This window comes from Coturnix japonica, chromosome 3 (genome assembly GCF_001577835.2).
Source record: "Coturnix japonica isolate 7356 chromosome 3, Coturnix japonica 2.1, whole genome shotgun sequence".
Lineage (NCBI taxonomy): Eukaryota > Metazoa > Chordata > Aves > Galliformes > Phasianidae > Coturnix > Coturnix japonica.
The window spans coordinates 20,217,517-20,242,940 of record NC_029518.1 but is presented as its reverse complement, the minus strand read 5'-3'; the positions used below and the strand labels follow the sequence as shown (position 1 = coordinate 20,242,940).

The 25,424-nt window shown below is 40.8% G+C and overlaps 1 protein-coding gene across 3 annotated transcripts in view; it reads left to right on the top strand.

The window, feature by feature from the left end:
- Positions 1–25,424, top strand: part of TRERF1 (transcriptional regulating factor 1) — a 99,108-nt gene that overhangs the window by 57,898 nt on the left and 15,786 nt on the right. For 2 of the 3 annotated variants that reach the window (XM_015857359.2, XM_015857358.2), the window contains exons 3-8: positions 8,714–8,811; positions 16,840–18,471; positions 19,046–19,092; positions 19,810–19,960; positions 20,876–21,124; positions 24,298–24,667. In XM_015857359.2, coding sequence (XP_015712845.1) covers positions 17,104–18,471; positions 19,046–19,092; positions 19,810–19,960; positions 20,876–21,124; positions 24,298–24,667 — 2,185 coding nt within the window. In that variant the 5' untranslated portion in view covers positions 8,714–8,811; positions 16,840–17,103. The remainder of the gene's footprint in view (positions 1–8,713; positions 8,812–16,839; positions 18,472–19,045; positions 19,093–19,809; positions 19,961–20,875; positions 21,125–24,297; positions 24,668–25,424) is intronic. The other variant, XM_015857362.2, reaches the window with a different exon arrangement.

Genomic DNA, 25,424 nt, shown 5'->3' with positions numbered 1-25,424 from the left:
GAGGTGTCTCTAGAAGACAGCAGATGGGAAATCTCAGATTTTAGCAGAGGTCAGATAGCTTGAGAAAGTGAAACTGGTGAGCAGTGTGAAAGGCTATTCCAGAAAGGAACCTGGTGGACTGAAGTAAACAGGATCTTAGAATATGTCCTCTGAAACCTTCTAGCAAACAAAACTTTTGAGAGGTTCAGCTGGCACAGATCCACTTACTTAGTTTGATTATGCATAATTCCTGCTGGAATCAGGTCGCTGTGACCTCAGACAGAAATTGGGCTTGAATAGAGAGCTGATCCTTGGCTCCCTGTCTCAAGCCCCCACTTTGTGCAAAGTGCTGTGCCACGGCTCTGGTTGGGCAGTGGGGAGCTATGGGCAGAACCTTTTGCTTCTTGAGCCGCGACAGTGTGCCAAGTGTTTCATAATACTGCTAAAAATAGTGTGAAATGGTCAGGCATATACTGTTTTTACTTAAAAGTTTGATGCTTGATAACATGCCAGGAATTCTGAAGGATGACTTGGTCAGCTGTTATGTAAGGTAGAGCCATAGGTGTCAGATAAGTTTATTACTATCACTTTCATGTTTCCTGCATAGCTTGTTTCTGGAACAGGCTCCGATGGTGTTTGGCTGTGCCTTCTATCAAGGTTTCCTCCCTGCTGCTTGTTAGGTGCTCTATGGAAACTGCATCCTATTGTTCTGCCAAGAAACTAGCTGGCAGTTCTGACAGAAACAAAATGTTAACCACTTATTTATACTAAAAGCCTTTTCCTTAGGGCGCTCCTCTGTTCTCCCCTGCCTTCTCCCCCAATTGTCCACAAACTAAAAAGAATAAAAACCCAAACTAAAAGCTAAAACAAACCAATGACACAGACAGCGGCCAAAATAATTCTCCGTAGCCTATCTGGGAAAGAAGAAGTTACCCTCATCTATTTCTCTGCTTACATTTCTCTCAGGTAAGTACTAAGCAGGATGAGCTTGCTCCTGTCAGAGTGATGCGTGGTTATTTTTTCACTTCAACATTGGTTAAGTATTCTTGTAAAATGTCCCGTGTGATTTGTCACAACATCACAAAACTGAAGAGAGTGTTGTGCTGCTGGACCTGCAGTTAATGTGGGAAGTACCTTGAAAGCGAAGTTAGAAGGACTGGGAACAGGGTATGCTGCAAATGTTAGGCAGTCAAACAAAGTGTACAAGTTTGTGGGCAAAACTCCAGAGGTTTTATATGTGTGTCAATAGGATTATCAGGCAAAATATTGATAGCTGAGCTAGGAGACATCTGGGAAGCATTATTGTTGGTTTTTGCAACTATAGAATGCAAAATCTGAATTTCTTACAGAAACAAATCATAACATTTTCCTTGTTTGGCCAAGCTGAAGGCACCGTGGTATGAGAGCATAGTTCTTATGCCTTTGTGTGTGTGTGTATGTGCACTGTTTCTGCTTACGTGGAACAGTTGTGGAGGAACGTGAGGATCAGCAAATAACACCTTCTGCAGAGAAAAGCCTATACAAGGGAAGAAAGAGATTTGTATAGGGATAGCCAAGGGCTTTGAATATAATGAATAAAAAGATGCTCAGTGGAGCTAATACTTGGGGGGAATAAATTCATCACACAAAGTTGAGAAAGCTTCTGTACGTCAGTGTTCCTCTGAAAATGGTAAAAGTAATTCTAAAAGTTGAATGGCACGGCATTTAATTATGTAAGGAACCAAAGGGGCTAAAAAAATAATAACCTGGTATATCAGAAAGCAATTTAAAATGTAAGCTAGGGAAAATGGAATATTTCTGTCACAGTAAGACAAATTTCACCACTAGCTGCATTGATTTAGTGCCTAAAATTTTGTTCCAAATTGATCAGTAACTATAGAGGAAAAAAAGCAGACTTTCATTCATTCAACCTCCCAGTCCAACCCATTTCACTTCTCAGCAGGAACAGTAAGGAAGATTTGGATAAATACACAAACAGGACTTAGGAATTTAATTAGCTCTGTTGGTTGTTCAATCTCCAGTTGTCTGATTTAATTGTCCCTTTCAAAGGGATCATTTGAAGCAGAGCTCCATATGCGATGTGAATGTCAGTAAACTAAGCTTGTTAGTGTACAGTACAAAGGCCAAGGCTGAATTCTTGTGGGTATTCACAGCCTTTAATAAGTAGCGCGATGGCTGAGGAGAAATCGTTCTTTACGCCCACACACCCTGAAGATGTTTCCCTTCAATTCAAAAATGAATATTCAGTTAAAAAGTTATTATACATCTTGTCGTTCAAAATATTCTTAGCACTGCATAGGATTCTGCCTGCAAAGGGGCGGGTTTTTTTTCCCCCTCCTTCCACCTTCTTCATGGAAGATCTGGAACCGAGCAGTAGCTGTTTAGAGTTTTAGGTTTGTCTGCTTGTTTGTTCTATTTGTTGTGGGGTTTTTTATTGACCCAATAGTGCTATTTCCTCAGCTGTGGAGTCCTTGTTCTGTCTTCTTAGGGCAGGACTGGCTTATTGGTGTGGTGTGATAGCTCCAAGCCTTAGGCTGTCAAGCTCTTGACTCTGTCAAACTGAAACAATTAGGGTTAAAGCTCATTAAGGGGAGTGCCTGCTTGAAGCATTTTTGAGTGATTGGGGAATTTCATTTAGGAGAGTGGTTGTTTTCCAGTAATTTTGCTGAAGGAAAGTGATGTTTGAGGGTTTTTCAGAGAATCAGGGTTGTTTACTGCCGTCATTCTTGGCGATGATTTGTTTGAACAGTTTCAGTTGCCTCATAGTTTAAAGTAGGGAACTGAAATTTTGCAAGAGTGTAGGCTTAGGGTATTAAGAATAACGAAGAGAAGAGCTGACAGCAATGTGTTGCAGGAGAACTACTTGTACTGAGCGAATTGGATGCTAAAATGCCAGAGGAAATTGCTTGTAGATAAATGAAAGTAATGCATGTGGGAAGAAGAGAGAGGGGTCACTACTCTGTGTATGCTGAGACGAATTCTGCACCAGGTGTTGCTGTTCTGGAAAGGGGTTTTGTAGTTAGTTTTCTGTAAAAATGGCAGCACAATTATTGGTAAAATGAGTGTCAGGATTCATTAGTGGAGGAATAGAAAACAAAATAGAAAGCATCAATGTGCCGCTGTGTGTAAATGTGTGATGTTCACCTGTCTTGAGTATTGTGGGCAGTTCTGGCATCTCCTCACCTTCCCTCTCACCTCCCCCATGGTCTTTATATTACCAATAAGGCAGCTCTTGCATTCCTTCATGTCTTTCTTGAGCTTTTGTGAGTTTTCAGCCTCTTGGCAACCCTGTCAGAAAATCTTGTGCCATGTCAGATTTGCAAAATCTAGTTTTACATCTTAATTTCATAAACATCCTGCATACAATGAATGTCTTCCATATCTCCATGTTCTGCGGTGCTGAACTTTGGTACTCACATAATGAACATCATGTCCAGTGGAGGGGAGGCCTTCCCTTGTACACTTGAAGGTTGTGCCTGCAGCTAGGCCCGGATACCATCCCAATTCTACCTGGAAGTCGAAGGTGTATTTTGTAGAACTGAGGGAAGCTGGGCTGGAAGAGATGAGCAAATGTGGAATAAGGGCAGACTGGCTGGGTATCAGTGGGGTGAAGCATGATGTGGAGCAGGAGAAGAATGTGGATCTTGGTAGTGGAATCACTTTTGGAAGAAGGACTGGATTTGGGAATTAAGAGAAGGGAAAGGAAGGAAGCAGCTGAGTGAGAGAGTTGTAGAAATAGGCAGGGAGGGCTTTGACTACTGAAACACATTTCAAAGGTGGGGAAGGAAAAAGGAGTGTTAGAATCTGAGATTCTGCTGTCAGCGAATGCCTGTCAAACTCAGATAAGTGTCGTGCCAGCGTTCCTTCCCCCAGCAGATGACAGCCTATTACTGGTATAATTTTACTTTGTTCACCTTGACTAGTCTGCGCTGAGGCCATGTTGCAGACTGAAGAACCATTCTAACTTTTAGACAATTCTGTAATGGAATATCCTTTTTAAATAACAACATGTGGGTAAGAATATATTAAGCTACCTTTCTGATATTAAACACCAGAACAAGAATATGCTTTTATAACTTCCTTTTAGCCTTGTTTTACCTAAATGCATTTTATAAGGAACCTGCAAACTGCTTTTTGTTTTTTTTCCTTACAACCTTCCTGCCCAGCTTTGTACATATGGTGGGTTTCCTGTAAAGATTGTAGAATCATTAGACTCCAGTTGAAAAAGACTATGTTGGATCTCAGATTTGTTTGCTGCAATTATTTGCAGTTACATAATGGATGTAAGGAATTGTATAAAAAAATAGTCTCCTGAATAGGACAAGCCAAACCTTGCCCAAGGGATGGGTTTGACTTCGGGCGGTGACACAGAGCAGCTGCATGATCTGTCATTGAAAGTGGATGTCACCCAGGTAGTCATCAACAGTGCCCATGGTGGTCTGTTCCCAGGTTTCACCTAAGTCACCCATTTGCTTATGTGGCTGGCAGGCATCTAACCAGTAACTGGAATCAAGACTGCTTTAAACATAATCTAATAACATACAGCGTCTGTCATTTGAAGTGCCAGATCCTGCATGTGGAAATCTGATTCTGGAATTCCTAATCTATCTGTATTGTAGCATCCCATCTGTAAGATGCGCCGTTTGTCTGAGAGATTAGCTGTGGAAATCAATGGAACGCAACACTGCTGAAGTGTGTGGAAGTTGTAGAGATGAGTACGTTAAAAAATAAGTCTAGCCTGCATGAAGAATCCAATCCTCAGAAGGGCATTTGAATTTCTGGAGATAGTGAGGAGTGGACTGAAAGCTGAATTTGAATCAAGGTAGAGACTAGTTGTTAAGTGAACAAATTTAAAGGTACTCAATCGATGATGATAGTTCATGAACTTCCAACTTTTTTGTTATTGGTTTTGTCGTTTGATATCATCATCCTTGTTGGTATTGCTTTTTAACTTATGTGCTCTTACTTTTCTTATGTTTCTTATCTTAAGATGGCTTTTTTCTCTTCCAAATATAATTTAAATACTGCTTAATTGAGATCAAGCAAATTCAGATAAAAGGATGCTTTCTCTTGTTGCGATGGAAATAATGGAAGATACAGTGGAGAAAGCTCTGGTCTCATTCATTTAGAATAGGCTTATTGAACTTTGGGAAGATTATCAGCTGATATTTGTTTGCAGTCAGTTGGGCTGCCACTGAGGAGGAGAAATCACTAAGTACTCCTGAGTACTCTGAGGGTGCTCTGATGGTATGTGGAGAATCTGAGTCACTAACTCTTTCACATCAGTTAAGTTCCTAATGTCAATTGATACAAAAGCCCTTCACATTCAAATAAATAACACTATTCTATTTGTTGTGTGTCCAGTGTTGTTAGTCATTTTACTTTGACTGAGGATACGAGTATCCTCATCTTTGACCCATCTAGCTTTCCTGTGTCAAAACTGCTGTGCAATCACAGCTGTAGCACTGCTCATGGGAGCATGTGGGCCATGTTATGTGAACTCAGATAGCATAAGGCATACTTGCATGGCTTCCTCGTTGCCCCTGCTCATGGTGGTGGGAGGGCATTGCAACTTCATCTTCCGCACAAAGCTTCATCTCACCCCAGGCTGCTGCTAGGCCTCTGTGTGCAGCCAGTCCTTTGGTGTTTTGCCTAGAGTTTACTGACAGCTTCCATTTTATCCCTGGAAAAATAACTAGTTTAACTTTTAAGCGTGAAGCTTTGCTGATCAATATGGTATAAACGTAGTCGAGTTCAAGAAATTGCCTTCATTACTATCTTGAGATGAGAAATTGATTTAGTTGAATTCTCTTCGTACTAATTCGCTCGTGCTTTACATTCCCATAAAAGGTATTATGTGCTCCTTATTTTCCAGCAGTGTCATCAATCCTAATGAAGAGAGAAGAAGAATTTATATTGTGTGTATGGGATAGCTGATCTCTGACTTAGCTCTTAATTTGTAAATGTTGCTGAAGACTTCCCTTCTTCTTACTGTGCTTAGGTTCCATCTAGAATCTTGGGGGTGGGGTAGGAATGAAAGCAAAGAATATGGCAAAGGAATATTCATTTAGGCTGGTTTTGGATCCAAACTTAAAAAATGAGACGCTGATGAAAATTTAATGAAAGCTATTTTCAAGGCATTAAAACATTATTTGTGAGTTTTACGTACTTTTGCAGTTTGGTTTTATCCTGCACTAATTACACTGGGACTATTTTCAGTGTTTTATTAGTCATTAGTTTGCTACCTCTGGCTCTGAGGTGCACAGAATTTTGTTCTTTACCTGTGGTATTACGCAAAAGAGCTCTGCACGTGCCTGCTCATTTCCATACAACTGCATGTGGGTATTACTGTATCTCTGCTGATGGAGGTGAATGACTCAGCAGCATAAATGAACGTAATGAAACAAATGAGCAAAGAGGTGATGTAGAGAGAAAAGCAGCAAAAAGAAAGACAAGATTAAGGACAGCGTTTTCTTAGGCATTGCTGTTGTTGCTTTTCTCACTGTCAGTTGGGCTGGCCTCTCTTGGAAGCTGCCTGGGATGGTCTGTCTGCAGAATGCTTTGACATTTTTAGATGGATAAACTAAAAAGCAAGCAAAACTATGTACTGTGACTGTGGTCAACGCTCATGATATAGCAGTTATTTTTTAATGAAGTTTAAACAGATCTTGGCAAGTTCTAAACAACTGTGTTGAACAGCTTTTGTCGCTACCAGAGTTAACCGTGGGCTTTCCGTATGCTTCTAAATGTATTGTGTTCCAAATGTAAGCAATGGTAGTCAGTCATCTGGAACGTTCAGTGTGCCTGTTAGACATCTAAAGGTATGAAATACCCGTACAAAAAATGAGATGGATAAAGCAGTAAATAGATGAGACTTTATAAAAGCCTTTCTTATTTCAGCATATTTATTAAAGAAGTTATACTTTCAATTTAGGTTTTGCTGAGAAAAGCCATCAGCAGAAAGGTCGTAAGCAGTTAATGAACCGTTTGCTTTCTGGGATAACTGCAGCATTTCAGCTCATATTCATAATGAAATTCAGGCATGCACAAACTGTAGTTACTGCAATCCAACACAATGACTGCATAAGCAAAAACTTGATTTTATCCAAGGATATCCATGTGTCTCTGTACAGTGGTGTCAGTATTTACTATCAGCGGAGAGGGGTTCTTTAAAAGAAGGACATTTGGGGTAGATTAGGCTTCATAAGAAGCTCTGTTATCTCCTTCGGTGTGTAGTTTGATCAGATTTCTTTGGATTATGCTGTGAACCCCTCTATTTCCTTTGGCTCTTGGGGATCATGCCATGGGCTGCAGAGGTTAGTGCTGGGCCAGGTGAGGAAATGCTTTGGATTCATTTCCTCCTGCCTTGGGATGTTGAGGGAGGGAAGCTGTGCTGTTCAAGGAACTACTGGATTTGGCATCAGGGTTCTTCTTGCTGCGTGCAATCATGTCATGGTGCTTAGGACCTGTTAGCAGAGAGCTTTAGAGAGTAATTTCAACTGATGGAAGATGTGGAGTGCTGATCAAGCTGACTGGTGCCACCTGTGTCCTCCTGTGAGACGTTGTTTATACAGTTGCCTCTTACTACTGCAGTAGCTTTCCAAAGCCTACTAGCAGGGTCTGATGCAAGTGGAAAGCTTCCCATTGACATCAGTGAGCTGAGAACTGTCTTCCAGATTGGCTTAATGCTTGTTAGTGCTTATAAATATCTAAAGGGCATGTGTCAAGTGTACAGGGCCAGCCTCTTTCCAGTGGTGCCTAATGCCAGGTCAATGGGCAATGGACAGAAACTGGAACATGGGCAGTTCCACCTGAACATGAGGAAGAACTTTAGGCAGAGGAGTGGAACAAGCTGCTGAGAGAGGCTGTAGAGTCTGCTTCTCTGGAACTCACCTGAGTGCTCTTCTGTGTAAACTACTCTAGGCAACTTGCTTTAGCTGAGGGTTGGACTGGATGATCTCCAACGGTCCCTTCCAATCCCTACAATTCTGTGGTTCTGTGATTCATTCGTGGCCTTCCCTAAAAGCTGTCTTGGCAGCAGCACCAACAAAACAAATGCGTTGCTTTTATTTAAATAATTTAAGATGCTTTGACAAGGTATCTCTTTTGAATTGGTTGACAACCTGATTGTATCTCCCACATCTTTGACTTTCATTAATCCCTCCCTTCCTGAATGCTACACCTTCATCTTTAAATCATGTTCATCATCTGGGCTGCAAGCTGTGGGACAGCAAGGTCTCCTCTTAGCAAGAGCATCTGGCCTGCCTTTGGGCTCTGTCAGAGAAGCATAAAATGCTTAGAGTTCTTTACAGTGTCTGTGATACAGGCACAATCTTGTTTTATTTTTTGAGTCAACCTGTTCTTCATTTTGCAGTTGGTGCCAAGATAAGTAAGAAGGAAAGATGAATTTACTGATGTGGCTTTGTAATTTGGAGGACCATGAATGTATTGGTCCCAGAGATTTGACAACAAAGCAGTCAAATATCAATATGGAAAAGGGGTTCCTTGCTGTCTTTTGAGGGAGTTGCCTTGCTGATGGATGTCCCCTGCAATACTGAGTTGAATAACTGTGAGTAACTCAGGGTAGTGCAGATACCATAATGAATAGAAGTTAATATTTGATTGTGCTGCAATAGGATGCTCATTCTTGCAGGCTTGCTGATGGAATGAGTTGGTGATACTTTATAAGGTAATGGTTAAAAAATGGTTTTCTGTTCTTTTGCTTTATGTTTAGATACATCACTTTGAGATCACAGAATGAGAACGGCATGAAATGTTATGGCGAAGACAGCACGGCAAGATACAACAGTCTCACAAGTAATCAAAAATCAGGTACTGTTGGAACATCGTGTGTCCACTTTCTATGAGGCTGGGTTGGTTAATGAGGCTCAGTGTGTGCTTTCTGTCCATTTCCCAAAATTCATGGTTCTGAGGCTCTGTAGTCTTATTGGTCGACTTCTCAGATATGACTATAGCTGTATGTTGACTCTGTTCTCTAAGACATTACATTTTATTTACTCCAGCATGTATGACACAGGAGATTTGCATGCATTCATATGTTTCCTAAAGGCCTAAATTGCCTGCATTGTCACATACAATCAAAATGGGCATTACCGTAATTAAAAGAAAAGAAGCTGTGGTGCTCAGTTCCGCACAGCCATTCGGGGTTGTTTTTTTGTGGCCCCACAGCTAGGTGCCAATATGGTGTGTTTAGAGGAATTGATTTTTCAGAGGATCCATTTGCAAGATTTTGGAAACCTTGGCCTCCTTTGAGGGAGGCACTGGCTCAAGATTGCTGCTGCTTCCCTACGGAAAGCTTATCCATATGCTATGACACAAATGCTACTTCTACCTGCTTATATTATTATTATTATTATTAGCATTAGCATTTTCCTAGTTGTTTATCTGTCTCAGAATGTTTCCTTCTTGCCTGTTCTTGCAAATCTCAGCACATGTTCTCTGACTGTTTAACAATGTTCACAGTTCACAGTTACAGAAATAGTCAATCACCTTCCAAGCTTCAGGTGAGATGTAGCATAAGGGCGCTCACGTTATGCTCAAAGTGTCCCAGCTGCTTTATCCACAATGATAGCTGATGGATTTATGTTTCAGTGGAAAGGCATGAAAATGTCCCCCTTCTCTCCCAGTTCAGCTCTAGTGAGCAGGGATTTTAACGTGACGTAGTGGGCAAAGTCTAACCCGTCTATCCTTATGATCTTCATGCTGAGGTCTTGCTGAGGAAGAACAAATCACACAATTCAGTAATACCAGCAAACTAAAGCATGAAGTTGAGGGCAATAGGGATAAGAGGGCACATTCATATTCCAGGAAGCACATGGAAGTATTGCCCTTGATATAGCAGCAGAAGCTGTTACAATTTCTTTCATATAAGCAGTCAGTAAACCTGGATTGGGTAAAGACATTTCAAATGAAGTTTCATAGACAGCTTCTACCTTGATCAAATATGCAATAATATATCGGTGAATATTAAAAATGTTTTTGTCAGTGCTGATCAGCCCCTTTAATAAATCCTGTCATCCGTAAGCTTCTTAGTCACTTAGTTTTGGGATATGCAATTCCAGTGCCTTTCTGACCTTAATCAAGGTTTCTGTTTTGATTTTTCATCAGTATTGTGAGATGATCACACCATTTTATATCTGTCATTTTTATGAAATAATGTGCTACCTGCTTCAGTCACAGTTCTGAGAACACTTCAAAGTAGCTCAAAACTGTAGCTCTGTTCAACTGACAACAAAGATGATCTGGGTTGCTGAAGCAGCTTTCTTCATTTCTTTGGGACTCATGGAACTTTATTTCCCTTAAACTAAATCGAGTTACTGGCTTTATTTAGAAATCAGCCTTTTCTTCAGCCTCTTCTTCTTGAATAACAAGAATGCTGTTAGTTTTAGAAGAAAAGTTTTCATTAAATTACCGCTGCCTCAGAATGCATTTTCTGCTTATAACTTAGATCAAAAGGAGAGGAAAATGTTATTGCTTGTTTGTCTTCCTCTCTCCTCCCCCTTTTCTAGAAACTTTCCTGAGATGATCAACTGTTGTTTTTTCTGTTGGTTTTTTTTTGGTTGTATTTTTAAACTTTATTGAAATGGAGAAATTGCTCAGCTCCCCTCCCCCAAGTCCAATGTGTTCTTTATTAAACTGAATTAGGACATTCTAGTTTTTCTTAAGAGTGGAAATGGGAACAGCTCAAATGAGCAGCCACATGAGACTTACCAGCCTTTCCAACTGCGCTGCACTGCAGTTGGAGCTCATCTGCAAAGGGAATGATATTTTTTGAAGGATTTGTGCAACTATTGAAGAATTACTGTCATTAATATTAAAAAGCAGCTAATCTGTTCTCTCCTTCCATTTTAAGAGCACATAGCAGTATGCTTTCTATAAAATCAGTATACTAAAGATTTTGGATCCTTTCCATCTCCTTTTCACTTTTGCAGTTATTTTATTCCTGTTTCTACTACACTAGAATACTCTTGTGGTAGCCTTTTCACCTAACAGCTCCAGCCTTTGTGTTCATGTGCAGATATGGGCATGGATTTGCAACCTCTGACATTCAAAGAAAGTCAGAATTCAAGCACAGTGCAAAACATACAAGTGGTTTTATCCAGGACTGGGATGAAAAGGTTTTCAGCCCTGAGTATTTGTCCTTGAGATAGCTATATAAATTATAGTTGGTCCTTGAAATTCATATTGTGATTTTGCTATTTATTCTAGCCATGATTCTGTATCTTTTCACCCTTCTTTTCAGTCTGTGCCTCTATTATTAAATCTGATCCATCTTCAGAATTTCTATAGGAAAACAGGCAGTTCTTTGGATTCCTATCTTTCCTCCGCTTGTTTTCTCTCTGCTAATTCCTCCAGCCATCTTGTTCAGCATTAGAAATTATTCATTCTGTTTCAGTACTGTGCTACTTTTCTTCCATGTTTATTTCCTCTGCCAAACAAACAAACAAAAATGGAGTTTGGGCTTGAACTGTGGCTAACCAAGTTGCCGTGGAGGCAAACCTGGTATCTCAACAGAGGCTCTGAGGCACAGGGGTCTCTAAAACCTACTGGTCTTCCTTTCCCATTGCTGTGCTTCGCAATAACCCACCATTTACTACAGTTAACACATCTGAAGAGGTAGGAATAGTGTCAGCTCTGCTCCTGAAGGCTGGTTTTGAGTAATGCAGGTATGTCCTTTCTCACATAGCTCTCTCCTTGCTTTTAAACCTACTGTCTTTAATGGGTTCTTAATACTGGTTGTATGTCAGCAGTGCTCGGCTGAAAATCATGCCTGTCTGGGCTGTCACTTACTTAGGGGTGGGACTGTAGGCAGCCCAGGTAGTAGGGGCTCCTGGGGCTTCATGTTAGCAGGAGAGAGTGTATCAGGGAAGGAACTGCTGTATATTTGTGTGTCTGTCCTAAAGGAAAACAGAGACAGAGATGATGTGAGTGATGACTGGCTAAATGTAGGCATAGCATAGCAGATGATCTCGTGTTTCTGAATTATAAAGTAAGCCAGTAAAAACATTCCAGTAAAAAGGCTAAACACTGAATAAGATAAATCCTGTTTTGTTTATATTGAAGCTAAGTGGTAGAAAAAAAGTTGAAAGGAAGAAAGGAGGAAAACAGAGAAGTCCTGTTTTTGGATTTTGAATTATGCGCGATTAAAAATGAAGCTTGTAGTCTAATAGAGAAAATATAGATGTGAGAAAGCCATGTCTCAGCCTGTCGGACTGAAGGGCAGTAAGGCATGATTAAAACATGTCTCCAGTGTTGGGAGAACACAAAAGTTGTGACGCATTTTTGTAAGCTGGCTTGCCTTGAGTTATTACTCAAAAAAAAAAAAAAAAAAAAAAAAAAAAAAAAAAAAAAAAAGAGAAAAATAACCGCACTACAAAACAAAACCGTTTAGATTGCTGAAAGTGGTGGTTAAACTTATTTCAACTGAAGTGTTACAATCACTGGCTGCATGTGCCCCAGCAAATTAGCATCTCCTAATGCTACTGTTTGTGGGTGGCTCTAAGTGCTCCGTCCTGCAGAAGCCAGTTGAATGGAGGAGATGTAGGTTTTTGTTTTTGCTTCTGCCTCCTGCTCTCTTGCCTTTTGTTTTCAGACTATATAGTAGTTCATCTATTGAAAACATGTAGGTTTTTTTATTAATGTTGCTGATGAAAATTTTTAAATAAATTAGACAAAATATAGGATTTAATTCCATTTTGATTTGCAGCCATGCACTACACTGCAATGGCTTAGATCAGTGTCACAGTACTTTGATGGTCTATTAATGTGTCTAATTCCTTCAGTATGTATTCTCCTATGGTCTTTTGGCACCTCTCCCCATAGTTCTGAAAGTAGAATTGACTGATGTTCAATCCTGCTTTTGCATTCTGTACCTGGCACAACTTGTGACCAGTGACTTATTTGGTGTGATTGTCTCACTGAAGTTCATGTAGATTCAGGGAGTTAAAAAAATGTGATGGATCTGTTGTTTATTGAAGTTGAAATGTTCTGCGGATTTCTGTTTTTGTGTTGTGTTATAGGGCTTTTTTTTTTTTTCGTAAAGCAAGTTATAATTATTGTCTCCTTTATATTTTGCTGCCTGCCTTCTGTAAGATTTCCTAACTATCCAGTGATATAACTTATGAAGGATGTAAAATCAGATCATCTTTATTGAAGACTGCTAACATCAGAACATTCTTCCATTTTATGTACACCAGAATTAAGTTACGGTGTGCTTCTAGGAGCAACTGTTATTTCTATTACCTTAGAATTGCCTGTGTTTGAACAGAGAGGTGGTTGAAGTGTGTAAAGACATTTCAGCAAGCTCAAAGTGTTTGTGGCTTTCAGTCTGGAGAATGAAGCTGTGCAGCTTGCAAGGACCACACTGAAACAAGAAGAGTTGAAGTGAAACCTTGTCTGTGCTGAAATCAATTGAATTCCCATTAGTTTGGGTCCAGATATCATCCATAATATTGAATAGGGTGTTTCTCTTCCCAGGCAGTCTACAGAAATGTTTTTGTCCTTTCACATTTGTTTTTCTGTTTCTTCCTAATGATTGCGTAATTGGGATATATCTGCAATGTCGGAAATGTAATAGGTTAAGTAGTGTGAGTGACTGTTGGAAAGAAAAAGAAACATACAGCTGCAGAACCATTGTCGCTTTAAAACTGCTGCTTTCAGAAGTGGAGTTGTTTGATTTAACCATTTAGTAGTAATGGTTGTTGTTGTGACAAATTGCAATTAGAGGTGTTTAAGTATGAGTGCTTAAAAGGAGAAAAAATAACCTTTTCTTCCTGTCACTGAAAGAAATAGAAATACATTGCCAGTGGCTTCTCAGTTGGCAAGAGACTAACTTTTGTGCCTTTTAGACCTTAATTATATTTTGTACAGCTCTGAGATTTTCTTTCTTAGGTTTTAATCCAACAAGCAATGTATTCTGTTGGCATTTTGTTAAACTTGATTGCAGATGCTATTGTATATAACATCATGACCTTGAATTTAAGCCTGTTCAAGTACTAAAAAAAATATTTGTTATCACAGTGACCATGAAATAGTTGAGTTGAAATTCTTTGGTAGTATGACAAAAACTTCCATCAAATCTTTGGCCCTGGATATGGAGAGAGCAGATTTAAGGGTTCTGGTTAACAGCAAGTTGAATGTGAGCCAGCAGTGTGCCCTGGAAGCCCAAAGGGACAACTGTGTCCTGGGGTGATGCAGGCCCAGCACTACATCCATTTGAGGGGAGGAGTTGTCCCGCTGTGCAGCCTCACATCCAGCACTGGTTGCTTTTTGGTGGGTACAATGTAAGAAGGGCACAGAGCTGTTAGAGAGTGTCCAAAGGAGAGGCCTACCAAGATGGTGAAGAATTCAGAGGGCAAGGTGTGTGAAGAGCGGCTGAGGTCCCTGGTTTGCTCAGCTCAGAGCAGAGGAGCTGAGGGGAGGCCTCATGGTGTCTGCAGCTCCTCACAGGGAGCGGAGAGCAGCACTGAGCTCTGCTCTCTGTGACAGCAACAGGGCCCAAGGGGATGGTATGGAGGTTGGGGACAGGGTCTGCACCGAAGGGTGGTGGGCATGGAATGGGCTGCAGTAGTTTGGACAGCGCTCTCAGACATAGGGTTTGATTTCTGTATGATCTTGTGTGGAGTCAGGAGTTAGACATGGTGATCCTTGTGGGTCCCTTCCAGCTCAGGGTATTTTATGACTCTATGAAATCACGTTATTTTCTGCCCTTGGAGTAAGTGCTTCTATTGCCTTTCTCCTGAAAGTCTTTTTTTCTAGTCTTTTAATTGACTCCTGGAGATGTCTGCTCAATTCACTGGCTTGTGTCAGTATTAGTTCTTGTCCTTTGGCCAATACTTCTCACTTGAAACAAAATGACAAAAAAAGTCAGTTATTGTAAATTATAATGCTATCAATAAGTGAAAACGGGACATAATTCCTCTAGAAAAGTTAAGGTAGACAGATCCATTCGTGCCCTGTTCTCGTGGAAGGATGTTCAGAGTCTCAGCTGTGCTTTCTGAACTTGGCAGGCATGAAAGGGGATGCATATTCCTTTGCAGCGTACCCCTCTTTCTGAATAAGTTGATGGCCTTTGAGTATGAAATACCACATAGTGTTTATTTTTATGCCCTTCGAATGTTTTTGCAGGCTTTGTTTAATTTCTCGTGGTAATTTAATAGGAAGTCTTTGAAGCTGAGTTGTGGCTAAAAAATCTTTCTGGCAACCTGACCATTGACTCCCTTGGAATGGAGTGTGTTCAGAGAAAATAGGAAGCAATGTATATTTCTAAAAGGGGAAATAAGCTCATGTTTATTCTCTGCCATCATTCATCATGTGAAAAAGTTACATGCTAGTGATTGCTTATGCAAAAACTGTGTACGCACTGAAAGCCTTCTTCATTGGGAGCTATGGTTTCCTCTCTTACATTGTGTTAGAACAAAAATGTTTGGGTTTTTTTTTTGTGCCTAAGCTAAATATTATCCCTATTTACTGTTGCTAGTGCAGAACTCATTATTATACACCTGACAGTTGTTAAAATTTTCTTTATCAGTGACCTCACGTTTATTCATCCAGGTCAAGGATGAAACTCTCCTGAGTTTATAAAGGTAGACATCAATACAAAGGAGCCCGTGATGGAAAGTATTACGATTAGAAAGCCAGATGTGAAAGGGGCAGGGTTAAGGTTGTTGTCTAATATTTTTTTTTTTTGCTCCTGTTAAAGTTCAGAATAATATTTTGCTTTGAAACTTACTTGTGTGAGCGTAGGCATGCTGTGCCTCTGTGCATGTGTGCACAACGTTAGACAATGTGATCACTTCCCACTGTAAATCAGAGAAACAACCTTGTAATATGTAATATTTTTTGTTGTTGTTTTGTTCGTCAAAAACAGTATAAGCATCTTTAAAATGTTGCTTTAAATTGCAGCTTATATGGTAAGAATGATAAATGGTTGCAGTTACTGTAAATTAGTCTGTTAAAATATTGCAAACTGAAGAAGGGTGAGAGAGGAGAGCAGAAGTTGGAAATCAGCATCCCTGCTGTAAGATGAGCAACTTTAACAGATTTCTGTTGATTCTGTGATTTTCAAGGACCTATTTGGTTTTAACATTGAACAGATTCCAAATAGAAAGCCAAATAAATCTACAAGCACAGATGCACTTGAGTATCTATGCTTCTGAATTTTGATTGTAGTTTGTTTGTTTGTTTTATTTGTTTGTTTGTTTGTTTATTGTTATGGTGGTGAACATTAGTCTTACTTCTTATTTTTCAGTGACAATGTATTTTCATACTGCTAGAACATGTTGTAGGTACCCTAGAAGATGTGAGAAGCTCTGCAGTTCTCTGTGCAAATTCTGGGCAGCAATTCACATTTTTGTTTGTACTTTTAGGTGTTGGTCCTTTACATGTACTGGTAATCCGAGTAGTGTCAACTTTGTTCAAAGCCCTGGCTTTTGGTTTACTTTCAGATCTTTGTGGAGACATTTGTTATTATTTTATGTTATAAAATGTCTTTTGCTTCTGACAACTAGCAACATTAAAAAGGATGGTTTGGTTTGATGGTAAGCTAAAGCTACTCAATAGAGGCCAGCTAAAATTGCTTGAATGTTCATATATATCAGGAGGAAAAAAAAATTGGTGGGACTTTTGGATATGGCAGAATGATTTTATGTGAGAACCAGGTATGAAGCAGGATAATGGGATGAGATGAAGTAACCTAACTGCGCTGGAGTAGCCCAGCTACTACAATTTTGCATATGGTTGTTCAGTTTGAACTAGGAGATTTTGGTTTCCTTTGAGGCAATAACTATAACACCTTATATAGATGGCTAGCACTTACTATTTCTTTCTCTTACTCCATAGATGCCTGGCACACTGAACCTATTAGTGTGTGTAAGATTTGCGCTGTGGTCCATTTTTTGAAGATGTGAAGCAACGTTGAGTCTGATTGGAATTACTGACAGACTGGAGGAAATCTTAGTCCTTCTCTTGCACACGCACATGCTGAATTATAAGTAATCCTAGCTTCTCTTCCCGCCCCTTCCTCTCCCACACTCAGCTATCTCAGGGTTCATAGAGGTTTCAATGGTTCGCGTGCCTGTAAGATTGGAACAGAAGTGACCAAAAATGGGGGACCAGCAATTGTATAAAACTAACCATACTGCCAACAGCAATGAGAACTTATACTACCAACACCAAATGAACTCCCTTCCATCTCTAAATCATAGTTATGGGACATCTGTTATAGATGCTCCCCAGGCGTCCCCTCTCTCCCCTCAGTTTCCCCAAGATTCAAGAGACAGTATAGCTTTGCCTGTAGGCTCAAAAAGTCTTGGGTCAATGGATACACTCAGACAAACATGGACGCATTCTGGCTCAGGAAACCATGTCCCAGTGCGGAACAATTTGAGTAATCAAAGCGCAATGTGGAGCCCCCTCGGGCAGGGGGAATCTCACGATGGATACCAATATTCTTATTCTCAACCCAGCGAAAATCGATCACAAAAAATTACCAGTGGGGTCCTGCATAAATTGGACTCTTTTACACAAGTATTTGCTAACCAAAACCTGAGAATTCAAGTCAACAACATGGCTCAGGTTTTACACACTGAGACTTCGATGGCAGATAATTCTGGTGACAGTGCGCTCAGGCAGCTTCTGTCCCAGAAGCCAGCAGTTGAGCAACAGCCTGTAACTTCCAGCGTACAGAGATACCAACCAGTGCCACAGCAGAAACACCAGAGTTTTGCAAGCACAAAGCTAAAGCAACAAATGCAAGTCATGCAGCACCAACAGTTGTACTATGACTACCAGCATTTGTCACAAATGCAGATTCATTCTGCGTTTCAGCAAGGACAGACACATGTTCAACAAATGCAGTCCCAGCAGCTCTTACCGCAACAGATGCAGCACTTGCAGCAGACTCAGTACTATGCTCAGCCACAGCAGGGACATCAGCGGCTCTCAATACATGAGATCCAACAGCAGCAGCAACAGCCAACTCGGCAGCAGCAGCAGAGACAGTGTCCAATGCAAATAGCTCAGTATTACCAAACGCAACCTGTCATGCAGCTACAGCAACAACAGCAACAAATGCAACTGCAGCTTCCTCCATATCACAGGGAACCCGATCCGAAGACTGTGCATGAACCCCACCAGTACCCCCAGGATCCAAGTCATCCTGTGCAGCTCATCCAGTTGGGAGCGGCGCCTCCGTATTGCTACCAGGATCCCCACGAGCAGTACAGGCATTTGTATCCACAGGGTTTGCTGCAGCAGCACGACCAGCAGAAGCAATACACAAGTGAGGGCAGAGCTCCATCTCTGAACTCCCACGTCGGCCTCACTCCACCGGGGACAGCGGAGGATCCTGCGCGGTCGGAGGTGAATTCTGCGGGTAATGCTGTACCTCATCGAACTCTTTTGCCACCCTCAGGAGCACATCTGAACAACAAAAGCTCTCAGCAGGACTCTCCTGGCCCTGGGTGGCCTCAGGTAGGTGACATTTTGGATCCCTACTCCAAACGAGTTTAGCGAAAAAGCAGCCAGGTATAGAAATGAAATGCTATGTAGAGCTGCGTCAAGATGTGAGCATTAGGGATTGCTGGGATGTTTTTGGGGAACTGTATTAACAGAGTTTTACATTGATGTGTTGGCTTTGGGCCAGGTGGGCAGTAGAATGAAGCTGCTGCTGGGAGGCTACTGGTTCCCTCATGAGAGGGTTTGGGGAGCTCGGAGTTGAGGTGCTCCTGCTTATTTTTCAACACTCAAATGCCTGAGTGTGCACAAAGATTTAGCTCCTTGTTTCCAAAAGAAATACTGCCGCAGCAGAGGAAAACCTTAGAACAGGAGGTGGGTGTAAGAGAGCTTGCACCAGCTGTGCTCATCGAGGCACTGATTTGCTGGATAAATGTAAGGTTCTCAATTCAGAAGCATGCAGTATTAGTAGAAGCATATGCAAAATACAAGAATAAAGCTGTAAGAACCTTCATTTATATGTCAGTATTTCCTGAAAAATTATTTTTGTTTTTTTTTTCCCCTTTTTTCCCCTCTCTTCCTATAATGGCAGGTGCAATTGTCAGATGGCAGACTGCAACCACTGTCCCCAGAACAAAGGTATTATGGTTTTTTTTGTGTTTTTGGTTTAAATGTGAGAAATACAAAGGAGTGCTGCAGTTTAAAGAGAGAGGAATGCCCTCTATGAAGATCACAGATGTTACTTTTCTAGAAACATCTTTATCTAAGTACCCTGTGTCTATAAGCTTGTGTGATTTCCATTCCTCATCCCTCCATAATAAAATCAAATGCTTTGTCTTCACCCACAAAACGTAAACCAAACCAAAAAAGGAACAGTCCATGCTCAACGCTGCATTTTTAAGAGTAGGGATGATGATGTGTGGTTTGCAGTCGTACTTCAGCAGCAGAAACCTTCTGGGCTTGTTTTTTTTAAGATCTCAACCTTACAGGGTTGAGGTGTCTTCCAGCGCTGTTGTCTGCCCTGTGTAGGGACATTACATCCAAGTGTTTGGGATATGAAGGTCTGTCACAATCATTCTCCTGGGTTCTTGGATTTATCCATACCAAGGGTCACATTTTGACATGCATATTCTACTCAAAACCTTCCTTCTCCCTGTCTTGGGAGCAACTGATCTAGGTTATCACCTAGTATTCTGGAACACTCACCCAGTGCTTACCAGTGGCTTCATAAAGGTATAGCTGTAAAAATGTATCGACTTCCTTGACAAAAAAAGCTTCCTCTGCTATGAAAGGAACATGCCAAACTGATGTCTCTTCTTCTGTTCCATGCTTAAAAAAAATTTCAAATAACAATAGTGGCCCTAACAGAGAAACGCTTCCTGAGAGAGCCGATGGGAAGAACAAGCTAACGTGTTCAGTATGCCTGAAGGAATTTAAGAGTTTGCCTGCTCTGAATGGTCATATGAGGTCTCATGGAGGAGTAAGAACATCTCCTAACTTCAAACAGGTAGCAGTTCATTTTACTTCTGTATTTGATTCTCTTCTCTCCATGTTGATGTTTGCTTGCTTTGCTACGCTTTGCTTTGCTATCATACCTGTTCTCCTCTGCACTGTTTTATGTCACACCCTGTTTATGTAAAAGCACACATAATTCTGATAATTTACAGTCTCACCTAAAAGTGAGAGATGGTAGAGGACAGAACATTTGTGCCTCTCTGCGCATTACAAAAACAATCTACAAAATCATGGCACAAGCTTCTGAATTTTTTTCCCCTCGTGTTTGTTTATTATATCAGAAATATCAGGAACATCAAGTCTTCCTTATTTTCGTTTGGACTCCTTGGATGACTAAGGGATGTTTATTGGAAGCATTCCCCGGCTTTAATTGAAGGAGCAGGACTGTTGAATCTTTGACAGCTTTCTTCCAAAGTATTGTAGTTCGACAGGTATCAACAAAAAACAAATGAAAAATGTGGGTTTGAATCGTTCTGAATAAAGACAGCTTGTCCCATCTATCAGTTTTTCGGTGTCCTGATATTTTAAACATTCTCTCTTGATGGGGGAGTACTACAGAAAGCCGAAGAGCTACCAGGGTTGCACTATGTCTTTTTGGTTCTAAGTGAGTGATGGGGAATTCTGCCTTTTTAGTGATAAAAGAAGGGCATGTGTTTATTGTCCCTTCTGCAAGTGATCCTGTAAAGATGTTTAATGTGGTTATTTGTCACTGAGGCTAAATCATATATGGGAGTCAAGTAATCTGTCAACTTCCTTCAAGGCAAATAGAGAGTCCAAGAAGCAAGGCTATTGTGTGTATTGTAACCCTGGCCTCTTCTTCTCAGCCACAGTGCATACACTGTATAGTTTATCAATCCAGAAGTGGCCCTCCCTCATTTGGGCTCAAAGCCTTTAATTGTCTGTACAGGATGAAGGAGAGAAACCACCACAGCAGCCGCTGCCTAAAGAGGTGGATAACCTCGCGCCCATCGTCATGCCAGTATCTGTCCCTGTAAAGCTTCTGTCACCTGAACCCAGCACACAGCCCTCTGCCAGCACTGCCACAGTCAAAGACAAGCCTGCCAACTCTATGTCAGATGATGAGATGCCTGTTCTCGTGAAGATGACTTTCTCTCCACCGTGCAGTCCAAAAGTGGCCAACCCCTGCTCATCCTCTGTGAGTGCTGCGTTTCTTGCCGCTAAGTCTGCTGTGTCTGTTAAATCCCTTTGCCTATAGTGCTGCTGTGTTCTAAAATGTCCATATTCTAGAACATTTTCTAGAATCTTAGAGATGCCTAATAAACAAGAAAGGCCGTGGCATCATATCATTTCTTCCTCAGACCTTTGGAAACATTAATTTTCTCCTAACTGAGGAATCGAGACTTCAGCTGAAAACAAGCCATTTGAAAATGGAATGTCATATTCTTTTTATCCCACTAGAACAAAGGGATTTAGTATCTTTTTACTGGTTTTGTTTTTCCTTTTCAGGCTGCTTTGTTTTTATGTATTGCTTAAATTCAGCAGTTTCATTTCTTCCTGTTTTTTAAATCAGATGTATGTGCTTCTCATTTCAGCTGTAAATAGGAAAGCAGTGTGCAGTACTTAATGTGTACTCTACGCCAGTATGAAGCTTGCCGACTGAGTTTTACAATGAAGTCATTCTTCCCTTTCTGTCTGCATGCATTAGATCTAAGGGTTAATCACTGGGGATTCTGACATAGGAAAAGTAGTGATGCTTACTGCTTTCGTGGCACTTATAAAGCTGAAATTGTCAGGCAGCACAAGGAACTGATGAGCCCTTGAATGAGATGTGAGAAAGCTCTTTATTGTTTTCCTGAGGAGTCCTGAAGCAAGCAGTATTGTTTATTTCCTATTCCAGCACAGGAATAGATGCTGCTCATTTCTTTGAATCCATACTTGCAGACTACATCATGATAAGGGATTACTGAGGAGTATAAGTACGCTACAGTATTATCTCTATTATGTAGAGTCATGCTCTGGTGACTTTTTTTTTTTCCTCCTCCTCATGAATCTGGTGTCAAGATGAGGCAACAACGTGTACAGTTGTGGGTAGCTATAGTATTTGTGTATTTACTGCTCTCTCCTGACCCTTCTTTCAGACATACACATCAATTTAAATATGCAGAAAATCTTTATTCCATTTAGATGTAAGTTGTACACATTAATTTCCATTCTGTTGTGGAAGCAGCATGTCACAGTACTTAGCTTGTAACTCAGCAGTGCAGCTTCACTGTACTATTTCTAGTTTCTGGAGAGGAAAGGGACAGTCTTTTCTGAATTCGTGAGCTCTGAGTGGGAGATTTCTGGAGACACCAGAGTAGGTGGCTTGGGCTTGTGTGTTTCTGCAACATTTATAAAGTGACTGTGATTAAATCTACCAGTGTCTGGCTAAATGCGCATTCATTCACTCAAAATTATGCTTGCAAGCCTTTGTCATTGCCCGAGCAAACTAAATTCACAGTTTCCTTTCTAGATCCTATCTTTTATATAAGAAATAGCACTGGGAATATTCAAAGATCAAAAGATCTACAGTTCCCTTTTCTTCCATAAAGGAATTGTGCTATTGGATGCTCTCACTTTTTTTATACCAAAGAACAGGAGCTGTGTTGTATTTCTACCGTGCTTTGAGCTGTCCAGAAAAGCACTCACAAATTGATGCAATCAGTGAAAATCAGATAGCAAAAGAAAGCAAATATACAGCAAGAGTACAGGATGGTGAGGTGATAGGTCAGTCCAGTGAGGACCGCATTTGTCAGTGTGGGGCAACAGAGTGCAGGTAGATGCATAAAATCTTGAATAATGGGCATCAATTCCTGGAGCCTCAGATAGGAACTGGCATGATTCTTCATTGAAAGCCTATGAATGTCCATATCTCTTAGTACTCAGCGTTAGTTTGTATTTGCTGTTGTTTTCTTAAGTTTAGGAGCTTTCCCCCTTGACCTCTGTTGAACGCTGTATGTTACCATGATGATGGGCTGTGTCTCTGGTTATAGGTGACCCTCATCCTCTCACTATTCTGAGTGCTCATTATCTACAAAATTCTCTGTAAAACAGCTCTCTGTTTGTTGGTTTGGTTTTTTTTTTCCTCCAAAAGGAAGAATTTTCTGAAACTTAACTTTTGGAGAGCAAAAATGTCAACAGCTGTTGGAGAGGATACAGCCATGATCTAACAGAGAGGACAGGACCTCTGTAATCAAAAACATTTCCACAAGCTGGAATGCATTAACATAAGGGATAAAGAGTGACAGTGCTAATGCTTCTCTAACATGAGTTTTATTGGGTGAATGTGATTCTCAGGAACCACCCATGGTGTAAAGATACATGTTGTCTAAACATACATCATAGTAATTTACTTTTATATAGTCATAGTATTTATAAATGATGCAGACATTCTGGAGTAATTCATCTGGAGTATCTGTCTTCTGCTTTGGAAGTTAATCCTAAGTAAGATCTACAGTCTGAACACCTGGAGGTAGTGTACTCAATGCTGTGTTCACCTTCCAGCTTCTGTCCATTTTTAAAGTATATCCTGTAAACATTTTTCTTGCTCGCGCCCAGGAAATCCAGATTTGAGGATTCACAAATCCTGTGCCTTTTACTTTCTATGGTTTTTGGGTATTTGGTGCTAAATGATTTATAATGTTCAAATTCTAGAGCAAATTCTAGTCATCCAAGTGGGTGACTGCTACCCTTTTTTCCTCCAGGAAAAGAGGAGAGAGTTAAGTTTAGGATTTGTTGCAGCTGGACTGTACTCAAACTGATGGGAATGCAGTGATAAGAGCTGAAGAATTTGAATTTATTACTTTTTTTTTTTTTTCCTTGCTGCTGAGTGCTGCAGTAATTTCACTGAGCTCGTATGTCCTTCCTGGTCTAACAAGCTAAATGCATCAGAAAACATCTTATATAAAGTGGGACTAGATAAGGGAGCGACTTCCAATAGCCTGTATGTGTTCAGTGCAAACAGAAGTACTTGAGGTGCTGTGAATGAACTGAAGGATTGTAGCCCTGGGAGGGTTGTTCTTTTCACCTTCAAAAGCCACAGCAGCAGCCTCCCCAAGTCACTGCCTGAGGCTCAGCCCTGCCTTGACCCAGAGGGATCCATGTGGGAGAGAAAGGCAGTTCTTCCCGACTTTCCTCTCTCCCATGTGGTTTCTGGGTAGGACCAGCTTCTGTACTGACCGGAGTTATTGTGGCAGCACCCAAATAACTGCCCACTGGTAGTTGCTTTACTGTGGCTGTAATATATGCCCTAGGCTGTAGGGAATTATGTGCAATGCAAACAACATTTAAGCATAGCTAAGTATTAAAGTTCTGTATGTTTTCATGTAGGAAATTAGCAAAAAACCTCATCAAAATGCTGCAAAATTGGAAGAAAACTTCAAACCATTACCAGACAAGAAGAAGTATCGGCACAGACCTGAACCTCTCTTCATACCTCCTCCTTCCTTCAACTTCAGCACGTCCCACTCCGGTGCCACACTGTACCAGAGCCAGCTTCGATCTCCCCGTGTCCTTGGAGACCATCTGCTGGATCGAACGCACGAGCTCCCTCCCTACACTCCACCACCAATGCTTAGTCCTGTTCGGCATGGCTCTGGACTCTTCAGTAGTGTTATCACATCATCTCATAGCACCTCGCACACTCAGCTGCCACTCACTCCACTGACACCAACTCCACGGGTGCTCCTCTGTCGGTCCAGTAAGTGTTATGTTTGGAATGTGGCAGTTACGTAGTGAATATTTCTATGCTCTTTCCTAGGATTATCTCACTGATGATTTTACATGTACACATGAGCATGGCTCATTATGTTACAATGCCATAAAAATGCATTTTTGTATGCTCTGCATTGGATTTTATAGAGCTGGCACTGAAAACATAAAATGAGTGGAGAAGCCTAACCAGTGAATAAAGCTGTAATTTTTCAATGGGGTCTGCCTCTGTCAGGACTACATACAAAACTTTTCCTTCTGAAGTGGAAGGAAAAGGTTTGCTTTAAGACATAGGATTAATTTTCTGATTTTGTTCAGTGCTTCACAAGAAAGGTTACCTAGTCATACTTGATCATGGTAGTAGCAACCTGTGCAAGTTAAGATGTTTCTGATACAATTTGGACTATTTCTATATCTAAATACTGAGAAAGAGTCATTTTTCCATATTAGAAGAATGTTCCCTGTAGAAAGAAGGTGGTATCTGCACTCTGAGTCACTTCAGACATGGTCACCAGAGGCTTGTATATTTTATCATAACAATGCCTTAGAGCTCCCATTGCCATCCTCTCAATTTGTTTTTAGCTTTGTAAAATGAGCAGGTTACTAATATGAAAACTCAAGAAGCAAGTTAAAAGTCTTACCAGACCACCACCTCTGTCTTGTAATCCAGAAAAAGAGAAGCTCATGTCATTTTTCCTACTCACCGCTTGCAAGCTGGCAAATTGATATCTGTCCTGTCATCAGAA